Genomic DNA, 25,446 nt, shown 5'->3' with positions numbered 1-25,446 from the left:
AACCGTCATGTCTTCACTATAACAATTATATTTGGTAACCTAGATATACCATTGCTAAATTTTGTCAAACTCTGTTCAGATTTAGATATCGGTCTCATATACATATTCATCCGATTCCAGGTTCATTGTGAACCAAAGGCATATTTTATGCCCAACTGCGATGAATTTTTACACATGAATCCGAATTCGGTATATAAGTCAGTCGAATTAACTGAAGATCAATTCAGATATGAAGGATTTTGGTACGAGAAATATATGAGATAGCCATCGATTGATATTAATTATTCAATTGTTAAATATTCGGCCGGTCTGACTTTCTTAATTAAGGTTTTAGACAAAATTTACGATTTTTTTAATTTATTAAATGAAATGTTCCAATTATTGATGGATCCGAAAGTGCTAAAATGAACCTTTCGTATGGACCTATCCCTCCTACAATTTGCATAGTGGGATCTGTTCATGTGTAAAACAGCAACATTTCTAAAATGAAATGTTTCGAAGATCACTCCCAGCATCTCTTCAACGGAGACCTATCCCTTACACATTTTTTATGCGAATTTTTAATTTCTTCAGTAAAACATTATGAGCAATTTTTCATGTCCGTCAAGATAAATTTAAATTTAATTAGCAAAGACACAAACCAAGGTGATTTTTTCTCCGGTTCACAAAGGGTTAATAAAGAGAGAGAGAGAGAAAGAGAGAGAGAGGGAGAGATAGAGAGAGGGAGTAGTAAACCAGAGAAAATTAAAGGTAAACTAAATTATATTAGTTTTCATCAAGTTTCATAATTTTCCCTACAAATTTCAAATTTAAAATGAAATCGCTAAATAAAAACCTAATTAAAATTTACGTTGAAAAACTTTGAAACCCTTAACCGTTTAAACCGAGAATAAAATATTTAAAAATGAAGCGGTGTCGTGGCTGGGCACAAATGAAAGATCTCGAGGAGTACTTTCCGAATCTGTGGACCTTATAGTCAAAAAGAATTTCAGACTTAGGAATTTTTTGCATTTTCTGAAGAATTATCGCTCAATTTTAGGGAAATCGCAGATAAAAGGGTCCACAGAACAGAAACTAAAAATGAAGCGGTGTCGTGGCTGGGCACAAGTGAAAGATCTCGAGGAGTACTTTCCGAATCTGTGGACCTTATAGTCAAAAAGAATTTCAGACTTAGGAATTTTTTGCATTTTCTGAAGAATTATCGCTCAATTTTAGGGAAATCGCAGATAAAAGGGTCCACAGAACAGAAACTAAAAATGAAGCGGTGTCGAGGCTGGGCACAAATGAAAGGTCTCGAGGAGTACTTTCCGAATCTGTGGACCTTATAGTCAAAAAGAATTTCAGACTTAGGAATTTTTTGCATTTTCTGAAGAATTATCGCTCAATTTTAGGGAAATCGCAGATAAAAGGGTCCACAGAACAGAAACTAAAAATGAAGCGGTGTCGAGGCTGGGCACAAATGAAAGGTCTCGAGGAGTACTTTCCGAATCTGTGGACCTTATAGTCAAAAAGAATTTCAGACTTAGGAATTTTTTGCATTTTCTGAAGAATTATCGCTCAATTTTAGGGAAATCGCAGATAAAAGGGTCCACAGAACAGAAACTAAAAATGAAGCGGTGTCGAGGCTGGGCACAAATGAAAGGTCTCGAGGAGTACTTTCCGAATCTGTGGACCTTATAGTCAAAAAGAATTTCAGACTTAGGAATTTTTTGCATTTTCTGAAGAATTATCGCTCAATTTTAGGGAAATCGCAGATAAAAGGGTCCACAGAACAGAAACTAAAAATGAAGCGGTGTCGAGGCTGGGCACAAATGAAAGGTCTCGAGGAGTACTTTCCGAATCTGTGGACCTTATAGTCAAAAAGAATTTCAGACTTAGGAATTTTTTGCATTTTCTGAAGAATTATCGCTCAATTTTAGGGAAATCGCAGATAAAAGGGTCCACAGAACAGAAACTAAAAATGAAGCGGTGTCGAGGCTGGGCACAAATGAAAGGTCTCGAGGAGTACTTTCCGAATCTGTGGACCTTATAGTCAAAAAGAATTTCAGACTTAGGAATTTTTTGCATTTTCTGAAGAATTATCGCTCAATTTTAGGGAAATCGCAGATAAAAGGGTCCACAGAACAGAAACTAAAAATGAAGCGGTGTCGAGGCTGGGCACAAATGAAAGGTCTCGAGGAGTACTTTCCGAATCTGTGGACCTTATAGTCAAAAAGAATTTCAGACTTAGGAATTTTTTGCATTTTCTGAAGAATTATCGCTCAATTTTAGGGAAATCGCAGATAAAAGGGTCCACAGAACAGAAACTAAAAATGAAGCGGTGTCGTGGCTGGGCACAAATGAAAGATCTCGAGGAGTACTTTCCGAATCTGTGGACCTTATAGTCAAAAAGAATTTCAGACTTAGGAATTTTTTGCATTTTCTGAAGAATTATCGCTCAATTTTAGGGAAATCGCAGATAAAAGGGTCCACAGAACAGAAACTAAAAATGAAGCGGTGTCGAGGCTGGGCACAAATGAAAGGTCTCGAGGAGTACTTTCCGAATCTGTGGACCTTATAGTCAAAAAGAATTTCAGACTTAGGAATTTTTTGCATTTTCTGAAGAATTATCGCTCAATTTTAGGGAAATCGCAGATAAAAGGGTCCACAGAACAGAAACTAAAAATGAAGCGGTGTCGTGGCTGGGCACAAATGAAAGATCTCGAGGAGTACTTTCCGAATCTGTGGACCTTATAGTCAAAAAGAATTTCAGACTTAGGAATTTTTTGCATTTTCTGAAGAATTATCGCTCAATTTTAGGGAAATCGCAGATAAAAGGGTCCACAGAACAGAAACTAAAAATGAAGCGGTGTCGAGGCTGGGCACAAATGAAAGGTCTCGAGGAGTACTTTCCGAATCTGTGGACCTTATAGTCAAAAAGAATTTCAGACTTAGGAATTTTTTGCATTTTCTGAAGAATTATCGCTCAATTTTAGGGAAATCGCAGATAAAAGGGTCCACAGAACAGAAACTAAAAATGAAGCGGTGTCGAGGCTGGGCACAAATGAAAGGTCTCGAGGAGTACTTTCCGAATCTGTGGACCTTATAGTCAAAAAGAATTTCAGACTTAGGAATTTTTTGCATTTTCTGAAGAATTATAGCTCAATTTTAGGGAAATCGCAGATAAAAGGGTCCACAGAACAGAAACTAAAAATGAAGCGGTGTCGAGGCTGGGCACAAATGAAAGGTCTCGAGGAGTACTTTCCGAATCTGTGGACCTTATAGTCAAAAAGAATTTCAGACTTAGGAATTTTTTGCATTTTCTGAAGAATTATCGCTCAATTTTAGGGAAATCGCAGATAAAAGGGTCCACAGAACAGAAACTAAAAATGAAGCGGTGTCGAGGCTGGGCACAAATGAAAGGTCTCGAGGAGTACTTTCCGAATCTGTGGACCTTATAGTCAAAAAGAATTTCAGACTTAGGAATTTTTTGCATTTTCTGAAGAATTATCGCTCAATTTTAGGGAAATCGCAGATAAAAGGGTCCACAGAACAGAAACTAAAAATGAAGCGGTGTCGAGGCTGGGCACAAATGAAAGGTCTCGAGGAGTACTTTCCGAATCTGTGGACCTTATAGTCAAAAAGAATTTCAGACTTAGGAATTTTTTGCATTTTCTGAAGAATTATCGCTCAATTTTAGGGAAATCGCAGATAAAAGGGTCCACAGAACAGAAACTAAAAATGAAGCGGTGTCGAGGCTGGGCACAAATGAAAGGTCTCGAGGAGTACTTTCCGAATCTGTGGACCTTATAGTCAAAAAGAATTTCAGACTTAGGAATTTTTTGCATTTTCTGAAGAATTATCGCTCAATTTTAGGGAAATCGCAGATAAAAGGGTCCACAGAACAGAAACTAAAAATGAAGCGGTGTCGTGGCTGGGCACAAATGAAAGATCTCGAGGAGTACTTTCCGAATCTGTGGACCTTATAGTCAAAAAGAATTTCAGACTTAGGAATTTTTTGCATTTTCTGAAGAATTATCGCTCAATTTTAGGGAAATCGCAGATAAAAGGGTCCACAGAACAGAAACTAAAAATGAAGCGGTGTCGAGGCTGGGCACAAATGAAAGGTCTCGAGGAGTACTTTCCGAATCTGTGGACCTTATAGTCAAAAAGAATTTCAGACTTAGGAATTTTTTGCATTTTCTGAAGAATTATCGCTCAATTTTAGGGAAATCGCAGATAAAAGGGTCCACAGAACAGAAACTAAAAATGAAGCGGTGTCGTGGCTGGGCACAAATGAAAGATCTCGAGGAGTACTTTCCGAATCTGTGGACCTTATAGTCAAAAAGAATTTCAGACTTAGGAATTTTTTGCATTTTCTGAAGAATTATCGCTCAATTTTAGGGAAATCGCAGATAAAAGGGTCCACAGAACAGAAACTAAAAATGAAGCGGTGTCGAGGCTGGGCACAAATGAAAGGTCTCGAGGAGTACTTTCCGAATCTGTGGACCTTATAGTCAAAAAGAATTTCAGACTTAGGAATTTTTTGCATTTTCTGAAGAATTATCGCTCAATTTTAGGGAAATCGCAGATAAAAGGGTCCACAGAACAGAAACTAAAAATGAAGCGGTGTCGAGGCTGGGCACAAATGAAAGGTCTCGAGGAGTACTTTCCGAATCTGTGGACCTTATAGTCAAAAAGAATTTCAGACTTAGGAATTTTTTGCATTTTCTGAAGAATTATAGCTCAATTTTAGGGAAATCGCAGATAAAAGGGTCCACAGAACAGAAACTAAAAATGAAGCGGTGTCGAGGCTGGGCACAAATGAAAGGTCTCGAGGAGTACTTTCCGAATCTGTGGACCTTATAGTCAAAAAGAATTTCAGACTTAGGAATTTTTTGCATTTTCTGAAGAATTATCGCTCAATTTTAGGGAAATCGCAGATAAAAGGGTCCACAGAACAGAAACTAAAAATGAAGCGGTGTCGTGGCTGGGCACAAATGAAAGATCTCGAGGAGTACTTTCCGAATCTGTGGACCTTATAGTCAAAAAGAATTTCAGACTTAGGAATTTTTTGCATTTTCTGAAGAATTATCGCTCAATTTTAGGGAAATCGCAGATAAAAGGGTCCACAGAACAGAAACTAAAAATGAAGCGGTGTCGAGGCTGGGCACAAATGAAAGGTCTCGAGGAGTACTTTCCGAATCTGTGGACCTTATAGTCAAAAAGAATTTCAGACTTAGGAATTTTTTGCATTTTCTGAAGAATTATCGCTCAATTTTAGGGAAATCGCAGATAAAAGGGTCCACAGAACAGAAACTAAAAATGAAGCGGTGTCGAGGCTGGGCACAAATGAAAGGTCTCGAGGAGTACTTTCCGAATCTGTGGACCTTATAGTCAAAAAGAATTTCAGACTTAGGAATTTTTTGCATTTTCTGAAGAATTATCGCTCAATTTTAGGGAAATCGCAGATAAAAGGGTCCACAGAACAGAAACTAAAAATGAAGCGGTGTCGAGGCTGGGCACAAATGAAAGGTCTCGAGGAGTACTTTCCGAATCTGTGGACCTTATAGTCAAAAAGAATTTCAGACTTAGGAATTTTTTGCATTTTCTGAAGAATTATCGCTCAATTTTAGGGAAATCGCAGATAAAAGGGTCCACAGAACAGAAACTAAAAATGAAGCGGTGTCGAGGCTGGGCACAAATGAAAGGTCTCGAGGAGTACTTTCCGAATCTGTGGACCTTATAGTCAAAAAGAATTTCAGACTTAGGAATTTTTTGCATTTTCTGAAGAATTATCGCTCAATTTTAGGGAAATCGCAGATAAAAGGGTCCACAGAACAGAAACTAAAAATGAAGCGGTGTCGAGGCTGGGCACAAATGAAAGGTCTCGAGGAGTACTTTCCGAATCTGTGGACCTTATAGTCAAAAAGAATTTCAGACTTAGGAATTTTTTGCATTTTCTGAAGAATTATCGCTCAATTTTAGGGAAATCGCAGATAAAAGGGTCCACAGAACAGAAACTAAAAATGAAGCGGTGTCGAGGCTGGGCACAAATGAAAGGTCTCGAGGAGTACTTTCCGAATCTGTGGACCTTATAGTCAAAAAGAATTTCAGACTTAGGAATTTTTTGCATTTTCTGAAGAATTATCGCTCAATTTTAGGGAAATCGCAGATAAAAGGGTCCACAGAACAGAAACTAAAAATGAAGCGGTGTCGAGGCTGGGCACAAATGAAAGGTCTCGAGGAGTACTTTCCGAATCTGTGGACCTTATAGTCAAAAAGAATTTCAGACTTAGGAATTTTTTGCATTTTCTGAAGAATTATCGCTCAATTTTAGGGAAATAGCAGATAAAAGGGTCCACAGAACAGAAACTAAAAATGAAGCGGTGTCGTGGCTGGGCACAAATGAAAGATCTCGAGGAGTACTTTCCGAATCTGTGGACCTTATAGTCAAAAAGAATTTCAGACTTAGGAATTTTTTGCATTTTCTGAAGAATTATCGCTCAATTTTAGGGAAATCGCAGATAAAAGGGTCCACAGAACAGAAACTAAAAATGAAGCGGTGTCGAGGCTGGGCACAAATGAAAGGTCTCGAGGAGTACTTTCCGAATCTGTGGACCTTATAGTCAAAAAGAATTTCAGACTTAGGAATTTTTTGCATTTTCTGAAGAATTATAGCTCAATTTTAGGGAAATCGCAGATAAAAGGGTCCACAGAACAGAAACTAAAAATGAAGCGGTGTCGAGGCTGGGCACAAATGAAAGGTCTCGAGGAGTACTTTCCGAATCTGTGGACCTTATAGTCAAAAAGAATTTCAGACTTAGGAATTTTTTGCATTTTCTGAAGAATTATCGCTCAATTTTAGGGAAATCGCAGATAAAAGGGTCCACAGAACAGAAACTAAAAATGAAGCGGTGTCGAGGCTGGGCACAAATGAAAGGTCTCGAGGAGTACTTTCCGAATCTGTGGACCTTATAGTCAAAAAGAATTTCAGACTTAGGAATTTTTTGCATTTTCTGAAGAATTATCGCTCAATTTTAGGGAAATCGCAGATAAAAGGGTCCACAGAACAGAAACTAAAAATGAAGCGGTGTCGAGGCTGGGCACAAATGAAAGGTCTCGAGGAGTACTTTCCGAATCTGTGGACCTTATAGTCAAAAAGAATTTCAGACTTAGGAATTTTTTGCATTTTCTGAAGAATTATCGCTCAATTTTAGGGAAATCGCAGATAAAAGGGTCCACAGAACAGAAACTAAAAATGAAGCGGTGTCGAGGCTGGGCACAAATGAAAGGTCTCGAGGAGTACTTTCCGAATCTGTGGACCTTATAGTCAAAAAGAATTTCAGACTTAGGAATTTTTTGCATTTTCTGAAGAATTATCGCTCAATTTTAGGGAAATAGCAGATAAAAGGGTCCACAGAACAGAAACTAAAAATGAAGCGGTGTCGTGGCTGGGCACAAATGAAAGATCTCGAGGAGTACTTTCCGAATCTGTGGACCTTATAGTCAAAAAGAATTTCAGACTTAGGAATTTTTTGCATTTTCTGAAGAATTATCGCTCAATTTTAGGGAAATCGCAGATAAAAGGGTCCACAGAACAGAAACTAAAAATGAAGCGGTGTCGAGGCTGGGCACAAATGAAAGGTCTCGAGGAGTACTTTCCGAATCTGTGGACCTTATAGTCAAAAAGAATTTCAGACTTAGGAATTTTTTGCATTTTCTGAAGAATTATCGCTCAATTTTAGGGAAATCGCAGATAAAAGGGTCCACAGAACAGAAACTAAAAATGAAGCGGTGTCGAGGCTGGGCACAAATGAAAGGTCTCGAGGAGTACTTTCCGAATCTGTGGACCTTATAGTCAAAAAGAATTTCAGACTTAGGAATTTTTTGCATTTTCTGAAGAATTATCGCTCAATTTTAGGGAAATCGCAGATAAAAGGGTCCACAGAACAGAAACTAAAAATGAAGCGGTGTCGAGGCTGGGCACAAATGAAAGGTCTCGAGGAGTACTTTCCGAATCTGTGGACCTTATAGTCAAAAAGAATTTCAGACTTAGGAATTTTTTGCATTTTCTGAAGAATTATCGCTCAATTTTAGGGAAATCGCAGATAAAAGGGTCCACAGAACAGAAACTAAAAATGAAGCGGTGTCGAGGCTGGGCACAAATGAAAGGTCTCGAGGAGTACTTTCCGAATCTGTGGACCTTATAGTCAAAAAGAATTTCAGACTTAGGAATTTTTTGCATTTTCTGAAGAATTATCGCTCAATTTTAGGGAAATCGCAGATAAAAGGGTCCACAGAACAGAAACTAAAAATGAAGCGGTGTCGAGGCTGGGCACAAATGAAAGGTCTCGAGGAGTACTTTCCGAATCTGTGGACCTTATAGTCAAAAAGAATTTCAGACTTAGGAATTTTTTGCATTTTCTGAAGAATTATCGCTCAATTTTAGGGAAATCGCAGATAAAAGGGTCCACAGAACAGAAACTAAAAATGAAGCGGTGTCGAGGCTGGGCACAAATGAAAGGTCTCGAGGAGTACTTTCCGAATCTGTGGACCTTATAGTCAAAAAGAATTTCAGACTTAGGAATTTTTTGCATTTTCTGAAGAATTATCGCTCAATTTTAGGGAAATCGCAGATAAAAGGGTCCACAAAACAGAAACTAAAAATGAAGCGGTGTCGAGGCTGGGCACAAATGAAAGGTCTCGAGGAGTACTTTCCGAATCTGTGGACCTTATAGTCAAAAAGAATTTGCAAAAATAAAAATTTGCAAAAATAAAAAAGTAATTGTTGTATCAAAGTATGAATTTGAAAATAAAAATTAAACATTTGAAATAAAAAATAGTGTTTTCACGTTTTTCCTACAACCTACTACTTGTTGGTGTAAAATTAACTTAGTGCAGAATAAGCATAAACGAAATAATGGCCCATGTGTACAAAAATATATGTTTTCCAACACCGGATTGCACTCTTCTGGCGAAGCATTTTCTTAAAACAAAAAAAAAAATTCCTAAAAAAAAAGAAATAGTAACGTTCGCATTTTGGGAGCGCGCACTTAGTTCTTTGTCTTCTCACAAACACTTTACGCAGGATCGTGCTTCTCTTTCTCACTCTCTCTCTCCCTCTTCACGACTCTGCTATACATGAAGAACATTTGTTAAATTTTTCGGTTTTTTGTAAAAGCTTTTAGAGCTTTCCTCAGTGAGAGCAAATATAAAGCTAAAATCAAATCTAACAAATTCAATTCGAACTTCGAAAAATAGTGAGAGCATTGATTGGAGTTAAAATTGAACCGAAGGTAATATACATGCACTGACAAAAAAATGTTGAATTCAAATTATAAATACAGAAAATACAAAAATAATTGCAACACATTTTTAATTAATTTCTAAATTTGTGCCCAGCCTCGACACCGCTTCATTTTTAGTTTCTGTTCTGTGGACCCTTTTATCTGCGATTTCCCTAAAATTGAGCTATAATTCTTCAGAAAATGCAAAAAATTCCTAAGTCTGAAATTCTTTTTGACTATAAGGTCCACAGATTCGGAAAGTACTCCTCGAGACCTTTCATTTGTGCCCAGCCTCGACGCCGCTTCATTTTTAGTTTCTGTTCTGTGGACCCTTTTATCTGCGATTTCCCTAAAATTGAGCGATAATTCTTCAGAAAATGCAAAAAATTCCTAAGTCTGAAATTCTTTTTGACTATAAGGTCCACAGATTCGGAAAGTACTCCTCGAGACCTTTCATTTGTGCCCAGCCTCGACACCGCTTCATTTTTAGTTTCTGTTCTGTGGACCCTTTTATCTGCGATTTCCCTAAAATTGAGCGATAATTCTTCAGAAAATGCAAAAAATTCCTAAGTCTGAAATTCTTTTTGACTATAAGGTCCACAGATTCGGAAAGTACTCCTCGAGACCTTTCATTTGTGCCCAGCCTCGACACCGCTTCATTTTTAGTTTCTGTTCTGTGGACCCTTTTATCTGCGATTTCCCTAAAATTGAGCGATAATTCTTCAGAAAATGCAAAAAATTCCTAAGTCTGAAATTCTTTTTGACTATAAGGTCCACAGATTCGGAAAGTACTCCTCGAGACCTTTCATTTGTGCCCAGCCTCGACACCGCTTCATTTTTAGTTTCTGTTCTGTGGACCCTTTTATCTGCTATTTCCCTAAAATTGAGCGATAATTCTTCAGAAAATGCAAAAAATTCCTAAGTCTGAAATTCTTTTTGACTATAAGGTCCACAGATTCGGAAAGTACTCCTCGAGACCTTTCATTTGTGCCCAGCCTCGACACCGCTTCATTTTTAGTTTCTGTTCTGTGGACCCTTTTATCTGCGATTTCCCTAAAATTGAGCGATAATTCTTCAGAAAATGCAAAAAATTCCTAAGTCTGAAATTCTTTTTGACTATAAGGTCCACAGATTCGGAAAGTACTCCTCGAGACCTTTCATTTGTGCCCAGCCTCGACACCGCTTCATTTTTAGTTTCTGTTCTGTGGACCCTTTTATCTGCGATTTCCCTAAAATTGAGCGATAATTCTTCAGAAAATGCAAAAAATTCCTAAGTCTGAAATTCTTTTTGACTATAAGGTCCACAGATTCGGAAAGTACTCCTCGAGACCTTTCATTTGTGCCCAGCCTCGACACCGCTTCATTTTTAGTTTCTGTTCTGTGGACCCTTTTATCTGCGATTTCCCTAAAATTGAGCGATAATTCTTCAGAAAATGCAAAAAATTCCTAAGTCTGAAATTCTTTTTGACTATAAGGTCCACAGATTCGGAAAGTACTCCTCGAGATCTTTCATTTGTGCCCAGCCACGACACCGCTTCATTTTTAGTTTCTGTTCTGTGGACCCTTTTATCTGCGATTTCCCTAAAATTGAGCGATAATTCTTCAGAAAATGCAAAAAATTCCTAAGTCTGAAATTCTTTTTGACTATAAGGTCCACAGATTCGGAAAGTACTCCTCGAGACCTTTCATTTGTGCCCAGCCTCGACACCGCTTCATTTTTAGTTTCTGTTCTGTGGACCCTTTTATCTGCGATTTCCCTAAAATTGAGCTATAATTCTTCAGAAAATGCAAAAAATTCCTAAGTCTGAAATTCTTTTTGACTATAAGGTCCACAGATTCGGAAAGTACTCCTCGAGACCTTTCATTTGTGCCCAGCCTCGACACCGCTTCATTTTTAGTTTCTGTTCTGTGGACCCTTTTATCTGCGATTTCCCTAAAATTGAGCGATAATTCTTCAGAAAATGCAAAAAATTCCTAAGTCTGAAATTCTTTTTGACTATAAGGTCCACAGATTCGGAAAGTACTCCTCGAGACCTTTCATTTGTGCCCAGCCTCGACACCGCTTCATTTTTAGTTTCTGTTCTGTGGACCCTTTTATCTGCGATTTCCCTAAAATTGAGCGATAATTCTTCAGAAAATGCAAAAAATTCCTAAGTCTGAAATTCTTTTTGACTATAAGGTCCACAGATTCGGAAAGTACTCCTCGAGATCTTTCATTTGTGCCCAGCCACGACACCGCTTCATTTTTAGTTTCTGTTCTGTGGACCCTTTTATCTGCGATTTCCCTAAAATTGAGCGATAATTCTTCAGAAAATGCAAAAAATTCCTAAGTCTGAAATTCTTTTTGACTATAAGGTCCACAGATTCGGAAAGTACTCCTCGAGACCTTTCATTTGTGCCCAGCCTCGACACCGCTTCATTTTTAGTTTCTGTTCTGTGGACCCTTTTATCTGCGATTTCCCTAAAATTGAGCGATAATTCTTCAGAAAATGCAAAAAATTCCTAAGTCTGAAATTCTTTTTGACTATAAGGTCCACAGATTCGGAAAGTACTCCTCGAGATCTTTCATTTGTGCCCAGCCACGACACCGCTTCATTTTTAGTTTCTGTTCTGTGGACCCTTTTATCTGCGATTTCCCTAAAATTGAGCGATAATTCTTCAGAAAATGCAAAAAATTCCTAAGTCTGAAATTCTTTTTGACTATAAGGTCCACAGATTCGGAAAGTACTCCTCGAGACCTTTCATTTGTGCCCAGCCTCGACACCGCTTCATTTTTAGTTTCTGTTCTGTGGACCCTTTTATCTGCGATTTCCCTAAAATTGAGCGATAATTCTTCAGAAAATGCAAAAAATTCCTAAGTCTGAAATTCTTTTTGACTATAAGGTCCACAGATTCGGAAAGTACTCCTCGAGACCTTTCATTTGTGCCCAGCCTCGACACCGCTTCATTTTTAGTTTCTGTTCTGTGGACCCTTTTATCTGCGATTTCCCTAAAATTGAGCGATAATTCTTCAGAAAATGCAAAAAATTCCTAAGTCTGAAATTCTTTTTGACTATAAGGTCCACAGATTCGGAAAGTACTCCTCGAGATCTTTCATTTGTGCCCAGCCACGACACCGCTTCATTTTTAGTTTCTGTTCTGTGGACCCTTTTATCTGCGATTTCCCTAAAATTGAGCGATAATTCTTCAGAAAATGCAAAAAATTCCTAAGTCTGAAATTCTTTTTGACTATAAGGTCCACAGATTCGGAAAGTACTCCTCGAGATCTTTCATTTGTGCCCAGCCACGACACCGCTTCATTTTTAAATATTTTATTCTCGGTTTAAACGGTTAAGGGTTTCAAAGTTTTTCAACGTAAATTTTAGTTAGGTTTTTATTTAGCGATTTCATTTTAAATTTGAAATTTGTAGGGAAAATTATGAAACTTGATGAAAACTAATATAATTTAGTTTACCTTTAATTTTCTCTGGTTTACTACTCCCTCTCTCTATCTCTCCCTCTCTCTCTCTCTTTCTCTCTCTCTCTCTTTATTAACCCTTTGTGAACCGGAGAAAAAATCACCTTGGTTTGTGTCTTTGCTAATTAAATTTAAATTTATCTTGACGGACATCAATTTTTCTTGGGTTACGAACTTAGGTTCCCGGGAATTTATAGCGAAATTTCGGGTTCAATACCCGGGTTAGAAACGGAATCACTAAAAATACGCAATATGATGAGGGACTTAAAAATAGTTTGGGAATTTTTACAAAATTATCAATTTTTTGGACCGGATTTTTAAAAAAAGTCCCCTCAAGAAACCGAAAAATGGTCCATTTTGAGGGTCCATAAAATATACCAAGTCATAGATGAAATCCTAAGCATTCCAAAATACTAAAATATGTGTCATTATCTTTGCGGATCCAGAGACAATTTAATTCGAAAACAAACGTATCCTGAAATTAATAATTTTTTGAGAAGTCAGACTTTGGACGGGACTTCCAAGTTTGCCCATCAACGAATGCTCGAACCAGTTTTTCTGAATTTAATACTTTTTTAAGTAGCCGGACTTCGGCCGGGGCTTGAGATTTTCTCTTCTAAGCTTGTGCAACATCGGCGACCTGAATCAAAGTTATTCTAAATTACATTATTTTTAAGTAGCCGGCCTGCAACCAGGGCTTGCAATTTTCTTCTCTGGGTATGTCCAACACCGGCTATACGAACCAAAGTTATTATAAGTTGCCGGCTTTCGACCGAGGCTTTCAGATTTTCTCCATTGTGGTATGTTCAATACCGGCTACGTGAACCGAAGATTTTCCTAGTTTTATACTTGTTTAAGTAGCTGCGAGAAGAAATATAATACTAAGATATATTTAATCATTATGGAAAGGATAGATTAGTATCAACTATAATTTAGCATGTAAACTGTAGTCCTCCACAATAGGGTCTTTTTAGACTTTGGGGGATTTCATGAAAAATGCGATTCTAAAACGTCGATAATTTTTATTTAACTCCCGAAAATTTTTTAATAATTTTTGGATAGGTATTATATAATCATAATATCATAAGCTTCTTAATGATCCTATATAGTCTAAATTGGTTTAGTAGATTCGGGTCGAGTCCGGGGCCATCGGTTTTTAATATCAGGAAATACTTATCCGAAATCAACAAATTCATCAGATTTTTGAAAATCTGATTATATGAAATTTATTTATATTCTGAAAGGACTCCTTGAAATATTATATTTTAGCCGAGTCTCAAAACCCGATGTTTTTATCATTTTTTTCTGAAAATCAAAATGTGGTATTTCTTTAAAAGAGTTTCCCTAAAGCTATCAATTGAGCAGTTTTTAGTTTTTTTAATTCACCAGTCCTTTAGACATTTTCTTGCGATAAAACAATTAAACCGTTAACACTAGATTCTAACAACAAAAGAGAGAGTTGCATTTTTATTCAATTATTTTTCGGTAATTTGTTATTGTTTTTATGGATGGATTTCTCAAGTTATTCATTAGTTTTTGTGTGTTAACATGTCAGCAGTAGTAAATTCGTTTCATCTCAACTGTAGAGAAGATAAACAAACACACACGCATATTTCTACACATTCCTACATGTCTTTAAACTTAATTGTTAAAATATGTATTTGCACTAGTTTTTATTTTTTGGTTTGTTATTTACGGCAATTTGTGAATGTGTGAAAGATTTGTTGTTGTTGGTGTTTTTATTCAAGATTGCCTTTTTTCTTAGTTTTCCCTAGTCGTCTTTATTTTTGTGTGGATAAAACGACGTTGTTATTGCTTCTTCTTCTGCTGCTGCTTCTTGTACCTCTTTATCAAATAGTCGTATGACAGCTTCTAAAAATGCATTTGTCCCACTTCCCACTCAGAGTCATTACAATAATAACAACAAAATGAATTGCAATACCAACAACAACTGCACTCAGCCAGTCGTCACACAAGCACATCAGTAAAAACAATGCCCCCTCAACATATTCTAATACATGCCACACATTGGCAACACAACACGCATACACAGAGACACAGGCAAATAATTGTCGTCTCTACTAAACACAACACTAATAATAATAGTGACAGTAGCGGTAGCAACAACAACAGCAACGAACAGTGTTTAATAAGGAAAAAATAATAATAAATAACAACAAATAATACATTTTCTATTTGAGTGCTTTCTCTTCTTGATAAGCAAGTTTTCTTCATATCCTCCTATTTTTATTATTTATTTACAGCTGCAGCCACCAGCAGCAATGCGCTCTGTTGTTGATTATGTTGCTCTGTCAACGTAGTGTTCTCTGCTAATATTGCTCTCTCGTTCTCTCTGTCTATTTACTCTCCCAGTGTTGTAGTGCCGCTCAACGCAACACATATTGTACATTACTGCTTTGTTTTCTTGTTTCTTCTTACAAAGCTGGCTGGCCTGTGCCTGGTGGGGACGAAACCCCACGAACACCCCTTGCCTCTTTCTTCATTCCCTAACGAAACAAGCAACCAAACCAGCCGGCCAACCAACCAGCCATCCATTCAATTCATACCCATCCATTGTATATACAGACCAAAAGCACATTCCTACATACATAGAGGTATCTACTCTTAGACATACTCTACCCAACGTACAGCTGCTGAATTTCGTTGTTATTTTTTTCCTTTTTATTCTTAAGCTTCTTTTATCTTTCGCCCAACTAGTTTCCACACCGTGTGCTTGTGTTGCTCCCCCACTACCCCGTCCCTGATTTCCTAACACTACATGGTATTCATCCACAAGAGCATTATGGCCGTCGTTCGTGTTGTTGTGTTTCCCCACCACACTCTCTTTCCCTCTTCCTCGGCCACTTCCTCCCCCACTCACTCGTTTCAACGTTACAACTCTGAGCGCGCACACACATACACGCAACATAGCCCGCAGCAATAAATTTAATTTGCTTTAATATAAATATAAAAAATAAGAGAAAATAAAAAAATGAAAAATAAAATATAATCGTATTTTTAGCATGTTTTATGGCAATAAACAACGACTGTTATTTACTCTACTCGCATTTCTCATGTGCGTGTGTGTGAGAGAGAGAGAGCATGAGTGTTATTATTACGGCCTTTAGTTAATGCATCAATGTCAGCTGGTAATAATGGTTGTTTAGTTAGTTTTTAACGTAACGTAGGGTAGAAGTAATTGCATATGACCTAGTTCTTTCAAAAGTAGAAGTGTTCTTCTGTGGCTAGAAGAGATCTTCAGGGGATAGAAGTTGTATTCTACGAAAGGAAAGAAGACGTCTTTTATGGAAAGAAAAGTTTTTTTAAAAGATCTTTTACAGTAAATACAGGGCTCCTATGGATAGAAGGGTTCTTCTATGTTTTTTTATTGATAGGTAAGACCTTATATTGGTAGATGAAGACCTCATATGGATGGAACAAGTTTCTTATGTGAATAGACGAGTTTTTCAACGGATAGAAGAAATTGTGCCTTACTATAGGATAACAATTATTTTTTTGTCAAGAATAAGCATCGTCTCCTTATAGAGGGTCCCATGATATTCTTATAGAAAACAATCAGCCTTTTTCGAAATACAAAAAGGTCTGTTTTGAGAATATATAATAAATCAGCTTAATATAGCTTTTCCATTTGTTAAAGGTTTCACTGTTTTCAACATTACAAAAAGCAATCAAAACCACCTCAATAAATATTTAATGCAAACACAAATCCCCCTTATAAAATTAATTTAAATATTTAATTTTATAATTAACATTTATATAATAAAACATTGAAAAACAACAAAAATGACATCTTAATGAATGAGTGAATGAATGAATCAAAACCACAACCGCACAAACACTAACACACACGCGCCCATGTGCACGCAATGAAAATATAAACAAATTAAAACCGGCTAAGAAGAAATACCCCACTACCTTTGACAGGAAAAATTATAATCTTGCGTGTTTGCCTGCTACACACGTTGTTATTGTATTTTATGAATCAATAATATTCTCATTAAAAGATTTTTATTTTTTGTGAAATATACCACTATAAGCAAGAACAAGTACAAATGAACCCCTCAGATTATGGATCTTCTCTTCTCTCTGTGGGCCTTACCTCTCTAATGGAATATTGCTATTGCCTTTTTTCCTTTATCTCTCACTCTCTGTAGCACATCAACAATGCGTAAGGTGTGTATGAGGGTGTGTATGTGCGCTCGTTCGTTCGTTTCTTTTTTATAGAAAGTCCAATAAAGAGCTAAAAGTTGTAATAAAAATAGATCAAAAACATTGCATTCAATTAAATTAAAATTGAAGAAGAATAGAACTACAAATCTGGTAACAACAGTGTATGTGTGTGCGTGTCTGTGGGTACCCATGTGTAATACAGTGAATGCAAGTGTTTATTGTTTTCTCTATGGGCATTGATAATGACGTTATTTAAATTACACTCTCACTCTGCTGTTAATATTCAGAAAGAGAGTGTGTGTGTTGGCCAATTTTAAGGCATCGCGATTTAACTTTATTTTTATTTGTATTGTTCACCTATCTGTCTGACAAATTTTACGTCCACTGTCAGTGTGTCCGTTCCTCCTGACGTTTTGACCATAAGTTTGTGTAGATATTTCTGGTATATTTACCTATGTTTGTATATACTTATGTTGCCGACTTCTAAAATGCACTCTCTACTTACACAAACCCACTGTGTCTTTGTTATGTATCAGTACGCTGTGCTCTGTCGCTGAATTTCAACGTTGACGGCTGCAGTCAGCGTCATGTTCTTGTTCTTATTTGTGATGTAGGAGTGTAGCTCTGTGTGCGACTTGTTTGTTTGAGTGTGGCTATACAATTTTACAATGAGCAGAAGTAAGAAGAACAACGGCAAAAAAGAACGATACACCATCACGATGATGATGACGACGTTAATATGTGTGAAGAGGTAGACGATGTAAGAAAGAAACAAAAAAAACAAGTACAACAACTTGCTGTAATAATAAAAACAAGTACACACCATTCTTTTACATGTGCACTTGCGTGTGTATTTGTTTTCATAGTAAAACCAAAAATAACAACAACAGCAATGATGGCAATGCCAACAGCAACAACTCAATACAATACCCATGCAACGATGGTCATGTAGTTGTTACACACACATATACCACCATACGTACATACCACCAAATCCAACAAACAGTGGGCAACAAAAACATGATGTTGTTGTGTGTGCGGGTAAGGTGTTGTTAGGGGGTCGTTCGGTTGGTCGCAACGTTGCACAGTTGTTCTTTATATACCTACCTACCTAACATCAGAGAAAGATGTAGCCGAATGTATGAAGGTGTGTTGGTATGTACATTGTATTGTACATGCATATTGACATTGTTCTTTTGTCGCTTCTCGATAGAGGGGGATATTATTGGGGCTAGTAACAGAAAGAACATGAAAATTGTACAAAAAGGAAAAACTAAACAATCTTTGCTTTACACTGAGAAAATTACAATAGGCAGTAACTTTCTATAGGTACCTATTTCATCTCAAAGGTATTTTTTTCTAGAAGGACCTTGCGAGGCCACGATCTACCCATAGAATTTTCCTAAGAGATCCTCTTGCCAAGAATACGTTTTCTGTTTTCAGCTACTTTATAAAGAGTTTATGTGCGTAGAAGACCTCATAGAATTTGACAATAGAATCCCATTTGGAAAGTCTTACACCAATAGAAGATCGTGAGGAGAGCTTTTTAGCAGCAGATGACCGTAAGGAAGTTTCATGTTCGAAACTGGCTTATCCCTGAGGGAAGAATCTTTTGAAGTCTTCTATAGAAAATCTCATAGCAAACCAAAAAAAATTGAAATGTTTTCGTTGGAAAGTTTTCTGTTGATAGAATAAAAGTTGTACACATAGATGAACTCTAAAAGGTCTGCTGTATAGAGTAACCTTAAAAGCTGAAGAAATTTAATGACTTTTTGAGCTTCTTTTTTTAATAGAAGAGCTTTAAAGGACGTCGTTATATAGAACAACTGTAAGCATATAAGACCTTTAAAATGCTTAGCTGTAAAGGGTCTTCTATAGATTGAAGAATTGTAAATGGTTTCTTTTGATAGACGAGCTTTAAAAGTATTCTTTATGCAGAATAGATTCATATGGTCTATCGCCCTTATAAGAGCTTTAAAAGGTCTTCTGCACGAAGAAGAGCTCTAAATGTATCTCATACATACCTATGAGATCTTTAAAATACCGTTTTAACGTAGAAGAGTCTTTTTTTGGGTAGAAGAGCTTTTAAATGTTTCCAAGCATAACAGAGCTTTAAAATCTCTTGTATGCATAAGAGAACTATAAAATATATATTTTGGAATGCACGAATATCAAAAGATCGGCAATGGCAGAATATTTGCAAAAGGTATTCCCTATGGAATGAAGGGCTTAAAAAGATCTTTCATTAACACAGCTTTAAAAGCACTTCCATACACAGAGGACTTGAAAAATTTCCTATCCGTAAAATGATTTAAACGTCTTCTATCTGTTCTAAGACAGCTTTAAAACACTTCTATACACTAAGACCTTTAAAAATGTCCTATCCGCAAACGAGCTTTAAAATGTGTTCTATCTTTAGAACTTTCTAAGGTCTTCTATTAAGATAAGACATACATTAAATGGTCTTATCTTAATAGAAGGCCTTAGGCCCATTGACAAGCTTGAACGACTTTTCAATCCCAGTCAAGAAGAGCATTCCAAACCTCTTTTGTCCACCTTAAAGCATTACAATAAATTATATTTTCAAAAACGATTAAAAAATGTTTCTACCCACAGAAGAGTTTAACAGGTCTTTTAACCCTAAAGGTGTTTCATGATGCTCTGGCAATAGAAGATCTTTATATTGTCTTCTACTCATAGAAAATACCTTCTTTTACAACAAACGATCTTAAAATATATCTTAAAAAAAGAGCTCTAAAAGGTCTCAACTTCATAGAAGATCTTTGAGAGATTTGCATAACCTAGAAGAACTCTATGTCACCTTCCTTGGAGGACCTAAATGAGTCCAATAGGTCAGGTTGCCATTGGAGATCTTTCGAAGGATGTCTTTATAATAACTTTCAAACGATATATGTCCTCAATTTCTATGGGACTTATGGAAGAAATTTATCTCTGCAAGACCTTGAAAGGCCAAAAGCCCAGGCAGTTCCTTCCAAGGCCTGGGCCTTATACACCATCCCATATGGTATATTTTCTAATCTTTTGAATGCATTTGCATATGTAAAGGTTAATTTTTAGCTACTTGGGCCTGCCAAAATGGCTTCAATATGAATTCCTAGGTAAGTTGTTGTTACATTCTACCCATAAAAGACCTTTGGTAAGTTATTTAAAAGGACTTTCATACCAACCTCGTAACAAGTTCAGGGATGCATGCATGTGCTGTTTAGTGCATGTATTTCTGTGGGTGGGTGGCGTTTTCGCTTGGCTTGAAATACGAAAATACAACATAAGAAACAATGAGTACATAACAGCAGCAACACAACCAACAATTTTTTCACTCTTTTTTTGAGAGAGACTGTGAGGGACATAGAGAAAAAGATAAGAGAACAACATCTGCAGTTAATAACACCATAAATAATGGCAACAACGTTTGAAGAACATTTGTTTGTATTGGTGGTGGCAAGCGGAACTAGATAAAACCGAGCTATAGCTGCTCTTCGTAGTAGTTGGGGAAAACGAATGGAAACAGGCAGAATGAGACGACTAGGCAGTAATAACACTTCGAACAACATAATATCCATAGAAACATCTGTGTGTAGTAGGTATGCATTCTTCGTTGATTACCAAGCAAGCAACACGACTAGCAGAACTACAAAATATCGAAAACGACAACGGCGGCAGCGACAGCGGTAACAACAACGATCATCACACACACAGATAACAACTACTATTGTAAACTACAAATCAAACGACTTCTGTCTGACTTGACGGCGCAGTTTCTATGCCACAGCCAACGTCTCTGCCCCCATTTTGGGGTTTAGTTGTATTGGTTAGTTGGGTTGGATGACTGGCTGACTGGCTGGCTGTTGCGCGCTCTTCTAAGCTTGACTTCAACTTCTCAGCGTTATACGAACAGCAACGACAACAACTACCACAACAAAAACGGTTTAATAGATTGATATATGGGGGAAAAGTGGCACAAATTAAATTTTAGTTTTGCTTCGTTCGTGTTGTTGCTGTTTGTTTTGTGTGGTGTTCTCTCTTCAGTTTTTGTCGTATTTTTGTATTTTGCGTTTTTTTCGTACATTTTTTTCTTTTTGGTGTTTGAAAATAGTTTTTAAATCTGCGGCGGAAGATAAACAAGTGAATTTCGGGTCGGTGTGGTGTGTGCGCTTAATATTTGTCGTTTCTTTTTTCATTTTACGAAATATCTAGTAAAATAAAAACTGACACAGCCACTTCATTGTAGGAACAAGAAATAAAAAAAACACAAAACTAATATCAATTCGGTGCTGATATTTTTTGTTTGTTTCGGGGTCTTTTTTTGTTTTAATTTGGAAGTTTTCATTGCCGTTATCATTGAGTGATTACTTACATCCGTATTTGGTGTAGTGGTCGTTGTTTAAAGTGATAAATTAAGAGACCTTCAGATATTGTGCGCGCCATAATGTAATAATCTGCTTATTGGAAGTAACTATTTACCAAAGAAATTAAATAAAATTTGAATCTATCAAAAGAAGTGAGGGAACACCATCTTTTGCAAACGATCATATAGGTAAAACTCTCCACTCTATTTTAAACAAACTCTCTCACACTATCCCTCCCCCATTTTCCGTTGAGAGTTCATTTTTAATAAGAGCATCCATTTAGTTTGTAACTAATTGTTGGTGGTGTTGTTGTTAACATACATATGTTATCATCATCATCGTCATTGTTGTTTTTTCTTCTTCTTCTTCTTTTTCGTGGTGTTGTATATTTGTGTCATTGGGAGTAATTAAAAACTTCGCATTGGTATTTGCTTGCGCTCTTCTTTAAGTAGGGCTCTGAGATAATTAAAATTGACGTGTGTTTTTTAGTGTTGTCAATGTTATTGTTAGCGGAAAAAGCGCTATGTAATCGCAATATGTGAATTCAACTATGTGGATGTGAGACTCGTATTTAACTTGAAGTGAAAATTATTTAAATTTAATATTTTTTTCAATTAATTATTATTAAAACTATCTGTGACATGTGGCTCATCAGAGCAAATTTTATAACTGTCCATTATCTTAATATAAATGTTAAAAATAGTGAAATGAAGTCAATATGAAAAGGAATATCGCTCTAAAAAAGAGACAACGACTTTAAAACAAGGGTAAAAACCAGGGTTTTGCTTGACTTACTCATAAAGACCAAAAACTTCTTAATTCCTTAGAATGTTTAAATCGCTGCAAAGTAGAGCTGATCATTTCCAACTATAAATTGGCCGAAACTTGAAAGAAAAAACATTAAATCTGGACAGAAAAGTAGAAAAGTATCAAATAGTAGTCCAGAAACGAAAAAAAAAACATTATTGTGTTTTCTTCCCTCTGAGAAAATTTTGTGTTTTTGGTTTTTGGGGTGGCAAAATATGTGTTTGCATGGGAGTCTGCATTCTTAAAGGCCCAAATCAGAGCAAATTACAAGATACCGCAGAGCAAGATACAATTTTTACCGCAGAGCAAGATACAATTTTTTTAAGTTTTATTTATGTATAAACTGAAAGTATTACTTTTAAATGGCTATTTTTATTATCTGAAAATATTAAATTGTGACACCTTTTAAAGTCTTACCATAAAGCGCATAGGAATTTTTGTCTTAGAAATATAAATTGAAGTTACATCTTATTTAAAGCTATGATAATTCTAATTCCCCAAATCTTTGTTTATTAAGGCAATTGTAATTCAAAAATTTCCTTATTTGGCGTTTTTCATACTCTCCATTAATTACGTTTTTTTTGTTCTAACACAACTCGCACATTGGCAACACTGTTGTTTTCTTTCTATTGCAACTTTCTCTATTTTTGTTGAATACCCATTAAACAAAGTCTAAACACTCTCTCCCTCTCTTTTTCCAGGTGGATCAAACACTTAATTCATTGAATGGCTTTGATCCTGTATCCCGTTGTGATGCTCTTCATTATCTGCTGCAAAATCTAAAATTTAAATATTCCGAAACCTGCGAAAAAGTTGTGCCCAGCGTCTTTGCATATCTTTTAGATCGTGACTATGCGAGCACTACCAAAGGAGTATCGAAGAAACAATTACAACTGTTGCTAGCCACCAAAAAGGAGGATATCAAGAACGAGGATGAGAATGCCTCGTCGACAGATTTAAATCAGAATTTTGAAAAAATCCTATGTAAAGAGGAATTTATGTGCCTGGATGAAGACGACGGTGATTATGCCGATGATGCGGATAACGAAAATTCAAATTTCCACAATAAAAGAATACGGCGTTATCCCCAAGGAGCAGCAGCAGCCGCATTAGCATCTGGCGGAGTTGTTAATTCTCTGAAAGCGAATAGTAGAGATCCTTTGGATTTGATACCCTCTTCCGTAATACACGCCCGACGTCTTGGTCGCATAGCCACAACAGCGGATGGTGATGAAAGTAATAGTTTAGATGCCCTTGCCCCTACAGATAGCCTCAAGAGAACACGAAGACGAGCAGGCTTTGCCTACGGTGGTAAAAGCAGTCTTGGTAAATTGCATCAGTCGCGTTTGTTGTTTGAAAAACTACAACGTGTCTCCCATTTGGGTGAAGGTTATGTCTTCCATCCGGACAATGAGTTTACAATTCATTTCCATTGGAGATCGGAAGAACTGAGTATACGTGTGTTCCAAGAACAATTTCGTTTACATCTAAAGATAGCCCTGAAAGAACGTAACAAAGAATTCCTGCGACAGTTTCAACAAGACTTCGTATTCACGGGACGTCTATTGGGCACGACACCACCAAAACATGTACTGGAGTCGTTGCGCCTAGAGCACGAAGAGGAGTGGCGTCAACAGAAAATACGAAAACAACAACAGCAACAACAACAAATGTTGCTTATGCAACAGAGGAGACGTATTCTAGCAGCGTCCAGCAGTGCGGTGGGCAATGCATACGATTCTGAAATGGATTTCGAGCTAGAATCAGAATCTCAGTTATCCTCAGCTTCCCAAGAAATAATGAAATTCGAAGAGATCATTGATGAGGGCATGGGACCGGGACGGCTGATTGATGGTTTGGTTATGGAACCCGAAATCGAAGATGTTATTGAACGTAGCGGCAGTGGAGCCAGTGTTAGTGTAAGCGGTGGCAGTAGTAATAGCGGTAATGGTATGGATACCCTGCCCAATGATATGGTAACAACAGATAGTGCTTCCACCTTGACATCACCGTTTATTGGTGGTAGTGGGGTTGGAAGTATTGGCGGGGGTGTGGGTAATGATATCGGTGCAACAAATTTCAAAAATCACCTATCCCAGCAGCAGCAACAACAACCAAATTCCAACACCGGAAATCTTCTTATGAATGGTCTTACACCTACGGCGGGTAATATCCCACAAAATAACCTTATCCCCAATAATTTAAATCAACAACAGTCACATGGCATGGCCATGGGACCGGGTAATCATAATATGATGCCCAAGGATCAACAGCAACAAATCTATCATCATCAACAGCAGCAGCAGCAGCATGTGATGCATAATCAACAATTGTCGGAAGATGGTATGAAAGTGGGTGCTCCAAATATGGCACAAATGCCAGGGGGAAAGCCACCACAACAACCACACCAACTGCAACAACAGCAGCAACACAATATTGCCAATCTTATGAATAACAATTTGGGTCAACAGCAGCAACAACAACAGCATTTCCAAGGAGGTCATCAACAGCAAACCCCGCAACAGCGTTATCTAATGCAACAGCAGCAGCAACAACAACAGCAAATGCATCAACAAGCTGGGCCTTACAATTCACAGCAGCATATGCCGGCCCAAAATCATCCATTGGCAATGATGGGTGGTATGATGGAGTCCGCCAATCAACAACACCAACAAATGCAACAACAACGCATGCAAATTAATGCCACCAATAATGCCATCAATAGCATAGATAATATATTGGGTGTTGGCGGTGCCGGAGGTGGTGGTGGTGGTTCGGCAGGTGTTGGTGTTGGTCCCAAACCACCAACCACTCCAGACAATTTGCAATATATGCAACAGCAGCAGCAACAAACGCAACAGATGCCTCCTCATATGCAAACTATGCCAACACACATGATGATGCAACAACAACAGCAACCCGATCATACTTCATTTTTGACAGGCTCCGGTTCCATGGCCTCAACTAATTCACAGAGTGGTGGTATATTAGCCAATCCTCATACCCCCACGGGTAATAATTCATCGGCCAATGCATCATTTGATCATGATGATCCAGATATGTCACACGATGAAGATGATGAGGATCATGAAAATGATACAAATGATGGCATGGAACCGAAGCAGCAGCTCATTGATGGTGGCAGCAGTAGTAGTACCTCATTGCAGGCAACGCCCGGCGGTGCAAATGCTTCCGGTGGCGGCTCGAAAAAGGAGAAGCCCATCTACAATTGTTTGTTGTGTCCCAAGTCATATCGCAAACGAAAATCTCTACTGGATCACTATAAAATACATCCAGGATATTGTCATGATTGTGGCAAAGCCAATGGTACTTCTTTGGAGGTGAGGACAAATGA

At 37.3% G+C, this 25,446-nt stretch overlaps 1 protein-coding gene across 2 annotated transcripts in view; it reads left to right on the top strand.

The window, feature by feature from the left end:
• The window catches only part of LOC109612514 (uncharacterized), a 49,012-nt gene that overhangs the window by 15,204 nt on the left and 8,362 nt on the right, over positions 1–25,446 (top strand). For both annotated transcript variants that reach the window (XR_009343254.1, XM_059127872.1), the window contains exon 2: positions 22,793–25,432. Coding sequence is in view for 1 of the 2 variants with exons in the window: in XM_059127872.1 (XP_058983855.1) it covers positions 22,793–25,432 (2,640 nt within the window). In the remaining variant the exon portion in view is untranslated. The remainder of the gene's footprint in view (positions 1–22,792; positions 25,433–25,446) is intronic.

Source organism: Musca domestica, unplaced genomic scaffold, assembly GCF_030504385.1.
Source record: "Musca domestica strain aabys unplaced genomic scaffold, Musca_domestica.polishedcontigs.V.1.1 48, whole genome shotgun sequence".
In the NCBI taxonomy this organism is placed as follows: Eukaryota; Metazoa; Arthropoda; class Insecta; order Diptera; family Muscidae; genus Musca; species Musca domestica.
The sequence above is the reverse complement of the archived record's forward strand: the minus strand, read 5'-3'. Positions and strand labels throughout refer to the sequence as shown.